Raw genomic sequence first — 11,546 nt, forward strand, 5'->3', positions numbered from 1 at the left:
CGCATGCGTGGACGTTACCTTTTCTTGAAGGGAGGGAGTCTGGGACGGGTAAAGAATCCAAGATGGCGGGGAAACCAAGCTGTTTGATAGTTTGTAGCTCAGCATCTCAAGGTAAGAATCGTGTCAGTGATAATCTCTTGAGTAAGATAGGAAGAGCATAAGGGAGAAAGATTATCCTTGTCAATTTGAAAATAATTTCAAGGTTTTCTTATTCAGTGAAGATAGTCTTTATTTCATTGTCATGAATGCCACCTTCTGTTGCCTCTCAAACGTCAAACTCAAGCTTATAAATTTTACAAGTTCAAATTTTCTTAAGTGAAGTGAATTTCTTGCAATTTTGTTCTGTAGGTGTCTCGGCTCAATCATTTATCCACGCATTTACACTGACGCACTCTGTGTTCAATGTGCAGATTGCAACACCTCAGGTAAGACATCTCTTTGCCTAGCTTCTTGAACAACCTGGTAATACAGAGATGCCAACCTCTGAAGATCTGAAATCTGGAGATTTTTTCTTCTGAGCACCCCCCCCCCCCCTTATCACCCTACCCTACCCCCTAAACAAAATTGATGTACTTACCCCCCCAGCACTAGAGCTTTATCTATCTTGCATTTTAATTGGTTGAATGTTTGTCCAATCAGAAAGTCGTTTATCTTGCAATGATGACAAAAGCGTATTTACCCCGCTACTCCATTATTGTGTGGTCCCCGGGGATCTCACACAAAGAACGAGGTATAGTCATACAGTGATGTGTGATGATTAATTTTGGAGTGGCGGGGTATTCCCTAGTTAAGCCCTATTTTCTTTGGTTTCCGTCAAAGTTTGTGGCAGACTGGTATTGCAAATGCAGCCATGACACAATATTTCTTAAATTTATGGAACATTTGAGTTGAAATACTAGCCTATTGTGTGGTTCAAGAAAATATCCATACCCCCACCACGGAGGGAATTGGAAATTCCAGAGGGGTGGGGGGGTCAATGGCCCAGGAAATTCCAGAGGGGAGGAGGGGTGAATGGTGGGATAAGTTTCCAGAGGGTCAACTTCACATTCGTGTCAGACATAATTGTTGAAAATTGTAACTTACCAACTTAGCAACTTCGTAGATCTTTCTTGAAGACGCAACTTTGCTTAACAGTTTCAAAGAAACCCTTGTTACATTAAAAACATGTTTCCTTTCTCCGATAAGCCTTTGTAAGCAAAGTAGTCCAAGTGAGACAAGAAATCTTTGTCTGCGTTGCGTGACTCAGTTGTTATAAAACTGTTGTTTGTGAAACTTTCTTGCGTAGAAAAATATTGTTCACTGGCTACAATTGAATTTGTACCAGTGTTTTTAAGGGAAAATTTTGTATGGCTATAAAGTGAAAGCCCCAATTTTACATAAAACATTGAAATATTTGTTTGTTATTTTTGTATATTAAGTTACGGGCAAAAGTCAATTCCCGGGGTCAATTGATCAGTTTGTCAAAACTGACCCGTGTTAAAACTTATTTTGTCCAAAGTATTTTGATTCAAAGTCCAAAACCATTAACTTAATTTCTATGTCAAAATTCAGCAAAATAGAGCCAATTCAACATTCTTTTAATGCGTTATTGATCTCATACAAAATTTGCATAAGAACGTGAACATGCTAATTTCGTTTTGCGGCTCCATTTCGTCTGCAGTTTCAAGTTACGATCTGAAAGGTCAATTTGTCTCCCTGCTCTGCTAAAGCCTAATGCTTATTTTGTCCAAGCTATTCCGATTCAATAAGAAAACTATTGACTAAAATAACTAGACTGAATGATTACCATGAGAAATATTGATTACGCAGAACTAAAGCGATAATCCTTTTCAGTTTTGATCTCCTACAAATTTGCATAGGAACGTAAACATGACATATGCAAATTAAATAAAAACACATTTTTGCATTGCCGGACTTATTCCAACAATTTAGATTTAAAATCTTCAGCGAAGCTAATGGTAAAGTTTGATGTCAATGACCACATGTAAATATAAAACACAACAATTATTTCAGGATCAAGAGCTTTTTGGCAAACTCTACCGGTGAAATTGAACAGCGCGCACGCTCTTCGATAATGCATATTTTCTCCTCGTGTAGGCAGTTCTTGATATTTCTAAAATGTTTACATTAAACTGATTTTTGAGGCCTTCTTTTGAAATAAAACTTTTCCAGAGGGGGGTGGGGGTGTACCCTGTATTTGAGGAATTTCCGAAGGGGTGGGGGGGTTAAAAAAATACCTCAAAAATGGAAAATCCTGGGGGGTGGGGGGGTCCTATGTGAAATTCCCTCCGTGGTGGGGGTATGGATATTTTCTGGAACTACACATTATGCAAATAAAATGCCAAGTCGCTTTTATCTGGGAAGTTTAGTCACCCGTACGGGAGACCGGGAGATTCGTTCCGTATCCGGGAGACTCCCGGATAATCCGGGAGAGTTGGCATGAATGGTAATATAATGTCCTTATCAGTATCCAGGGGGGTGAGTACACTCACGCTTAAAAAGCAATCGGTGACTGAGCTATAAATAAAAGAAGCCATGTGTTTGTAGTCTCCCTGAAACCAAGCAAGACAACATGTTTAGTTTTTGGAGGGTCGCAGGGTCCACAAGTTGTTGCACAGCCCAAGTCTACCATGAACAATTTCACATTCAATGACAAACGCTATAAACAGATACACAGAACTGCTATATGGCTCTCTCTTGTGCTGATCTGTTTTGCACCAAATATGAGACAGATGCATCACTACATGCCTCCTTCCAATTTTTTGTGCTGGACTGGATCTGTTGGAGTGAGGCGGCAGTTACAGGCAGAGCATGAAACACTACATGTAGTTGTTGGGACAGGTACTGAGGCAGCTCTTTGACAGCAATTTTGTGTAGCTGCGAGACGCTGGGAATTAAGTCAGCGACTTCCTTGACATTGATTATTGCCTTTCTAATCAGGGCACACCAGTTAATCCTGCCAGAAGCAGTAGACTCAAATTGTCATAACAGACTACACTAGTACCCCTAATTTTTATGCTAGTAATAGACACAGGTGAAGCTGTGGCTGAGTGGGAGCCTGTGGCTCTTGTGTGACGTTACCTTTTTTAAAAGTACCTTTGGGCAGAAGTGTTTACAAAATAGTGTTGATAATTATTAAAGACAAATAAAACCTGCCAGAAACTCGCTGTCCACTCAACAGTCAACATCTGCAGTGTTCTAGATAAGGGTCTCAGGTTAAAAACCTGCAAAACTGGTTTCCTGACCCAGCAAACATAATGGAAAACTTAAAAAGATTTGAGAGAACCACACCTTTTGATCCCTTGAAATAATTATTAACTACCAGTACCTGACTTTGCAAGTTATCTGAAACACTGCATCTGGATTCAATAAATTAGTGACATCTTATTTCTAATTGTAATAATAATTATTACACTTAAATTATTAGGCCTTTTGAAATGTCAGTGAAAGTGTATCTTCAGTAATTACAATATTGTGATAATCTACAAGTGTGTTTAAATTTGTTTTCTGTTTTTTAACCTCAGGGGCAACAAATAGATTTTGTGAAGTCAGATGAAAACAGCAGGAAGTGGTTAAATGAATTTAGAACCAAACCATTTTCGGTTCCAGGAAAACTTGAGGATGTCGATGGTAAAAACAGTTTGCCTACCCAGAATATCCTTTCCCTTAATTATTTTTTTGTATGATATAGTACATGGCTTTGTATTCATTTTTAATTATTTTGTTATATGATCTATTAATAAAACTAGTATGTACATTCATTCTTTAATACTTGTTTCTGACTGACTGACTGATATCCCCCCACCCCTCCCCCAATCAGCCACACAGGTTAGCTGTGTGTATTAATCTGAGTATATACGTACATGTATAAGAAATTGCTTAATTAATGTTACTCAATAATTTATCACTAAGTTTATATTTTTCTGCAGCCTCCAGATATAGTGCAGTACTCATTCCTAGTTCTCCAGGAGCTCTTCATGATCTTGCTAAAGACAATGAGCTTGCTAAACTTCTTAATGCTTTCATCCAAGAAAAGAGTGAGTACCCGTACACTGTATGATGTGTTGTACATATGGCGTGCACATCATTTTAACTTCTGAAGGAATATTCTAAGGCAAAGAAAGTCCTAGTGCAAGTGAATATTTCACCCCAGGGGGGATACTCAGGTATAAACGTGACGGGGGGGTCCAACATATTTCTTTGGGTCTAAAATTTTCATTTCCTGTATTTTTTTGGGTTGACGATTTAACCACGTATTTTTTGGGGGTCTGAAAAATCTGCACATATTTTTTTTGGTTCAAATTTCCACCAGGCTTATAGTTCTTACGCAATTCAAACCAAAGTTCCCGCAAGATCCGAAAGCATGATTTCCAGACTTGTATTCTTTTGGGTGCATAATATAAGGTCCATGTATTTTTTTGGGTGCAAAATATTACCCCCCCCCCCCCCCGTCACGTTTATACCCGAGTAACCCCCCTGGGTATTTCACAGTAAACTGACGTGTGTACAATGACTTTTGACACACACCTCACATGAAAAGAAAAACATGTTATCTTGAATGGCAGCAGTTATGAACTACATGTACCAGCAGTCGTTTTGGACTTTTTGTCGTGTGACTCACACCACCTTAAGTTACCCCTATGTGATAAAAATTAACATCTCACTAGTACTTGACAAAGATTCCATAAATGACTCAAAAGCTAATGTACACTTTGGTCAATGTATTTTTGGATCTTGACAGCTAACTTGAACTTGGTAGTTTTTTCAATCACTAGTTTTTCATGCACACTGTCAGTAGTAACTTAGTAAACACAATAAGATATTAATTAATTTTTTCCCTTTGTTTTTTATCTTTCATTTAGAGCCTATCTGTGCTATTGGACATGGTGTTGCTGGACTTTGCTCAGCAAAAAGGGAAGGAGGAAAATCCTGGAGTTTCAAGAGTTATAGTGTGACAGGGGTAAATAATATTTATTTATTACTAAGGCTCAGTCAATGTGCTATATTGCTCTTGTCATACATTAAAAAAAAATCTTTTTTAAAAATAAATTAAAGTTTTTTTTTTTTTTTTTTTTGCCAGGATTCAAAATAATCACTATAATAATAAAAATAACAATAAACTTTAATTTAGCATCCAGACTGATCAGAAAATTGAAGAATGAAGGCCAGATTTGGTAGTCATGAATGAGAATGACAAGAACTGCCAAAATAAAAGCTGTGACAATCCCTGAAGATTCTAGAGTAAAAATGAAAAGGGAGGAAAAAGTGGAAAAAACTAGAATGGGCCTAAGAGGTCTGACTAATGTGTGACCTATTAAGACACAGGAGATTATTGCAGTACAGGTAGTGTGCATTAGGAACCAATCGAAGAAGGCTGAAAGAAACCCTGAATGCCATCGGAATGAACACGCCAATTGGGCAAATTCAGAAATCAATGCTGATGGGATCAGCTTGGAGTATTAGAAAAGTTGTTGTCAGTAATGAGTTGTAGCACCCTAGTAAATACAAGGTTTAAGACCTGTTGCTGTGAAAATCCTGAATAATGATAATGGTAATGATAATGATAATGATCATCATATATATATATGTTTTTTTTCTTTAATGTAAAGCATCACTGATTAATAGTTTTTGTGTTCATGCAGCCTTCGGTCTTTGAATCAGCTCGTTCATCTGACTTTTCAAGTCTTCCCATAATCATTGAAGACTGGATCAAGGATAATGGTGGTACATACAGTGGTGAGTTAACTGCAAAATCTTATAACTTGTTAAAAACACAACATTTTCAAACTCAAGAAACCCCAATTAACCAAGAAATGCCTCCTTAACATGTGTATTCTCCATTCATGTCAGGGGATCCCTACTTAACCTAGGGAATTTCCACTCAACTCACGGAATCTCCACTAAGTCTAAACCTGGGAATCTCCACTAAACCCATGGAATCACCACTAAACCCAGTGAATCCCCACTAAAGCCAGAGAATCTCTACTCAGCTAAGGGAATCTCCACTGAAACCAGGGAATCTTCACTAAACCCAGGGAATCTATGCAAAACCCAAGGAATCCCCACTCAACTTGGGAAATTCCACTAAAATCCAGGGAATCTCCACTCCACTGAGGGAATCCCCACTAAACCTGGAAATCTCCACTAAATTGAGGGAATCTCCACTAAAGCTAGGGAATCTCTACTTAACTCATGGAATCTCCACTAAAGCCAGGGAATCTCCACTCAACTCAGGGAATGTCACTAAATCTAAAGAATCTCCTCTCAACTCAGGGTATCCCTACTCAGCTAAGGGAATCTCCACTAAACCCAGGGAATCTCCACTAAAGCTAGGGAATCTCTACTCAACTCAGGGAATCTTCACTAAATCCAGGTAATCACCACTCAACTTAGAGAATCCTCCTAAACCCAAGGAATCCAGTTCCCCTTGGGGAATCTCCACTAAATCCAAAGAATCCCCTCTCAACTCAGGGAATCTGCACTAAACTCATGGAATCACCACTCACTTTGGGAATCCACACCAAAGCCAGAGACTCTCACTTAACTCGGGGAATCTCCACTTAAAACCCAGAGAATCTCCACTAAATCCAGAGATTCTCCTCTCGACTTAGGGAATTCCCACTAAATGGATAAAATCACCACTCAAGTCAGGGAATCCAAGAGTCGTACCTGTTTGAATCAAAATCCTCTTAAAAGAATTGCTTATCTCCAACTACTGACTGGCTCATTGATGTACATTATTTTCCAGTTTTTGCGTGTGCACTTCCCCTTGTTTATTTTTATCTTTGTGTGTGCGTGTGTGTGTGAATGGTAAATTGTGTCCTTAGTTCTATGTTAATGTAGGGTATTTGCAAATTTTTCCACTTGGCCCAGCCACTTAGCTCAATCAGCTTGCTATTTCTAAGTGGCTGTGCTCTCTTCCTTAGTAATTTTTCTCTCTTGCATTTATGTTAACACTGTATAATTTTGGGCACGAATAAAGATTGTTGTTGTTGTTCAGTTGTTGTTGTTGTTGTTGTTGTTGTTGTTGTTGGAATCCCCGCTCAACTCAGGGAATCTCCACCCAATCTTCACTAGACCTGGGTAATCCCCACTAAATCCAGGGAATCCCCACTATAAAAACTAGATGGAATCTATACTTTAGAAAGGAATGTCTAATAAGCCCAAAGTAATCAGTAAGGCTCAGTAAATCCCCATCTAACCCTGGAAATTTGTGTTCAATCAAGGGGAATCCCCAAATAAATCTGATAGTCTAAGTCTGGGAAATATCTCACAACAATTATTATGTAAAGAAATCAATTAAATTTTACTATTCTAAATACAGGGTTTTAGATAGGCCCAGAAAGTGAAACTATTTCTGAGTAGAACATATTTTCATTTTTTCAGCTAGTGAACCCGATGGAATGCATGTAATTATTGACAGGCACCTTATAACAGGACAAAATGACACATCAACACTCTCTGCTGTGCAGAATCTCATTCTTTTGTGTAATGCAAGGTAAGTAAAGACTGAACAGCTGAGTTAATTTTACCTTGTCGCAAGTTTTATCCAGGATGAACTATTTCCTTTAAACAAAGTCTAAATACAGGTCCACAGTTGAAAGACTGTAGTAAGCTCATTATAATTTATAAATTATTAGTAAGCAAGTACTATTCTGCAATCAGTTTTATTTATTAAACTTAAATTGCATTTGCCCAGACCTTTGTTCTATTAATACTGTCTACAACTCTTTCGTTTTTTTCAGACAAGGAAAGACCAAGAGTTGAAGAATGATCTTAATGTACATCGCTGAATTATCTGGATAATTATATATTTTAGGATCTATGGTTAATCATAGCTGCAATATAGATTTTATATAAATTATGTAAATGCCTGTCGCTGGACATTGTTGTATGAAGATGCAGATGAGCATACAAACAGGAAAAATAAACATTATGAAATGAGACAATGTTTTTTAGGCTTTACGTGTATGCCACTTTTACCACAGTCTGCAATCCAAGGACCTGGTTTTGGCAAAAGCAAGGAATGTCTTGTTTGTAGATATTCAGACATGACTTTTTATCGGTCTTAAGAGAAAATGTGTGAGAATTTGCAATGACACAACGTTTTCCAATTGCAAACTTGCAGTGCTTTTCAGTGTCAGTAACATGCAGGATTTGTTTAGGATCTACTCAAAGACGTTCAACACTCTTTTTTTAACTGGCACTCTCAACCTCTCTCAAAAGTTTCACACCCTCAGTGCTGTCTAGGTATCCACCCTTGTGTGAGTGTACTTGCATACAGACAAATGAAGACACGGAATTTTGGTCTGAGCCAGTCAGCCTGATTGGGTCCACCTTACAGAGATGCCCTCCTTGCTGGGGTATCTGCTTTGAGAGAGTCCACTATACAAGTCATGCAGAAGTATTTATTTGTATCAGCTTAGAATTTAATTACGAGGTAGTGGTAGTCATTGTATTGATACTAGGGATTTTAAGAAACCACGACGGCAAAGCCAGTGAAAACGTCACTTGAAAAGATAAATTCACACTCACGTTATTGCACTAATTGGCAATTATTCTACTTCGTTCAACTTGTACAATGTACTTATTAAAATAAACTATCCAGTAACAGAACTGACGAGAACGGCGTTCAAGTTACAACAAAGCTGAGCTTTTAATGAATGAGATTTTTACCGTCACGTGCTCACATTCTCCACACAACTTTGGATTTGGCCATTTCACGTTATTGTTTGGCCGAGGACGGAAAAGAAATGTAGCAAAATTTATAACACGCATACAGCTGGGCGGTTGTTTTGTGGCGTTTTCATTGCCGTTGCAGCTGCTTAAATTCCCTAATAATGACCATGCATTTTGTTGAAAGACAACAGGGACCCAGAGAAAAGAGTGAAAGGAACAAACGTGTGTTTTATGACTTTAAATTTTACATTTCTTACACATAAGAATATAATAATTTATAGAGACACTGAACCTTGATTTTCCACGTCAGCTGACTTAGAGCTGGTAAATTTCGTCACTTATTTGGATTCATTGAGAAAAAGTCTGAAGTGGTACGTGTTGAGTTACATTTTTTAAAAGCACTGAAAAGTTTGAAAAGCACTATATAAATGAACAGTTACATAATAATGCTATTAATAATAATAAGAAAACCTAACCTAACCAATTTATTTTACATTTTTCAGTGTCACCTACTAAATAAAGGAATTACACAAAACAGTACATTTTGTAATGGCTTATGTTTACTTTCTATTTCGGAAATGGTATGTGTTGAGTTACATTTGAAACTCTGTTAAATGGCCATTCAGTTCTCGGGAAACGGGTCCACCGCAGGCTAATTTTGGTGGCCACTTCTTAATAAAAGAGTTAACTTAATATTCATCGTTGTGGAAGCTGTTCTTTTGTTGGTATGTGGTGGTGTAACTGCAACAAGGCTATCTGGTCCCGGTTGTTCAAAGAACGGAAAACTCTATCCAGTGAATAAATCGCTATCCAAAGCAAAAAAAAAATGTACTTCAACTAATACATTTCACCCGCTCGATGACGATTTATCCGCTGGATAAGGTTATCCGCTCTTTGAACAACTTGGACTTGTACGCCGGTACATCAGAAAAAAAATATAGAGGATATAAAAACAAACGAAAAACACCAGACAAAAAGAATGCAATCCCGATTTTTCGAACCCTCGGTTAGCCTGAACTCCAGATAACTTGAATGAGAGGCTGTTTCCATTGGATTTGCTTCACTCAACCACTATTAACAATAATACCCCTGATTTCTCGAACCTACAATTACCCGAAACTCCTGCAAACTAAAGCCAATTCTTTGCTCCCTTGGGTACAACTCCCAGGGGGAGGGGGGGTTACTCCGAGTTTTAAAAAGTAGCAGGTTTGGATGATTTTTTTTCTGGGATTCACGATTTCGGGATTCTTTTTGGTGAGAAAATTTTCGCTGGAAATTTTTTTTCCTTTTGCCAACGATATTCTTGGGTATTAAAAAACATTGAATATTCGCGGTAAAGAGTAGTTAATATGGTACGTTAAGCGGACGTTAAAAAGAAATGAAAACAAAAACAAACAAACAATTAAATAACCAGTCGTTTTAATATTCACTGGCTGACTTGCGTTACATTGCTTCCGTTCTTGAAACCGATCACCACTTAAACATCAACCAGCTACGCAATAGTCAAGGACAAAAGTCCTGACTCTGTCGCTACGATATTTATTTATACAACACTTTTTATATTTCCAGTGCGTCGTCAACCTCCACTTGAAGTCTCTTTAGCTGCGGTGTGCGAAAGAGATCTCTTGCTCGGGTCTTGGAATGTGACATTCAGAGGAACATTAATTCCTCCCCTAATGTGCCAGCGACCTTTTCCCAAAACTTTGGATGCCGTATGTTGGAACGACTATTTTTTCCTTGAACGTTTATTGGCTGGATAGTATGATAAATAAAGAGACACGAACAATCCATTTGAAGTTTTACTGTTGCCCTTCGTTTAATTGTCCTTAAGCTTTTCTGAGTGTTTCTGCGGTTCGAAAATTCAGCATGGCATTTTCTTACGGTGAATTTTGGTTCATGGAATTTTTGGGGGTTTCACTTCAAATCCGCCAATCGCACCTCCCCGTTACTTTTAATCCAGAGTATCCGTACAGTGAAATACGGTCCGCAAAATTGACCAGTCACACCGAATACTAACTGAGATACAATGAACTCTCTTATGCCTCGCGATGCGATGCAGATAAGAAAAGGAAATTTAAATACTGATGTCGGTGGTAGCCATTTGGGGAAGGAGATTGGTGATGGGGAGAGGGGTTGGATTTCAATCATTGTGTGTACCTAGCTGTGAAAATATCTCGACTGCGCCTCTGCAATGGTGGCAAATGGCTTTCGCGGGAGCTGCCTCAGGGTCTTTGAAGGCTAAGAAAGTCGCAAAACAATAGGTTAAATGAGCAAAAACAATCGCTCTACACGTGCGTTTTACATTTTGGTACATTTCTTTGCCGTCCTCTGCAAAACAACAACGTGAAATGACCAGATTTAAGGTTTCGTGGAGAATGTGAACGCATGACGGTAAATTTTTCATTTTCTTTCTTAACTTGTACGCCACTCCTACCAATTTGGTTCCTGGGTAGTTTCCCATTTTTGTAAAAGTTGAGCGAGTTAATTGAAATAATCGCGAAGTAGCACAAATGAAATAAAGATATATTTTAGGGTGACTTTTTCGTTGACGTTGCCGTCGTCGTTGCTCAAGCTCCCAGAATTGGAGGCGTGGTGGTGTAGTGGTTAGCGCGTCGGACTTTCGATCGGACGGTCTGTGGTTCGAGGCCAGCTTGGTCTCTTTATTGCTGAGTTGTCAGTCCCTTAGACAAGAAACTTTGCTCCACATTGTCTCTCTTCTCCCAGGTCTCTAAATGGGTACCGGCGACATACTGCTGGGGGTAACCCTGCGATGGACTAGCATCCCATCCAGGGGGGAGTAGCAATACTCCTAGTTGCCATGCTACAGAAACCGGGCTAAGCTCCGGCCGTGTGAGCCACTTAGGCAA

The 11,546-nt window shown here is 38.6% G+C and overlaps 1 protein-coding gene across 1 annotated transcript; it reads left to right on the forward strand.

The window, feature by feature from the left end:
• The first annotated feature begins 62 nt into the window (after positions 1–62).
• Positions 63–9,219, forward strand: LOC146486261 (glutamine amidotransferase-like class 1 domain-containing protein 1). Its single transcript, XM_085099696.1, has 8 exons — positions 63–111; positions 349–425; positions 3,525–3,630; positions 3,930–4,037; positions 4,863–4,960; positions 5,643–5,736; positions 7,387–7,498; positions 7,746–9,219. The coding sequence occupies exons 1-8, from the start codon at positions 63–65 to the stop codon at positions 7,765–7,767; spliced, it is 666 nt and encodes a 221-aa protein (XP_084955822.1). The 3' UTR covers positions 7,768–9,219.
• The last annotated feature ends 2,327 nt before the right edge of the window (positions 9,220–11,546 follow it).

Source organism: Pavona decussata, unplaced genomic scaffold (assembly GCF_977016875.1).
Source record: "Pavona decussata unplaced genomic scaffold, jaPavDecu1.1 SCAFFOLD_21, whole genome shotgun sequence".
Lineage (NCBI taxonomy): Eukaryota > Metazoa > Cnidaria > Anthozoa > Scleractinia > Agariciidae > Pavona > Pavona decussata.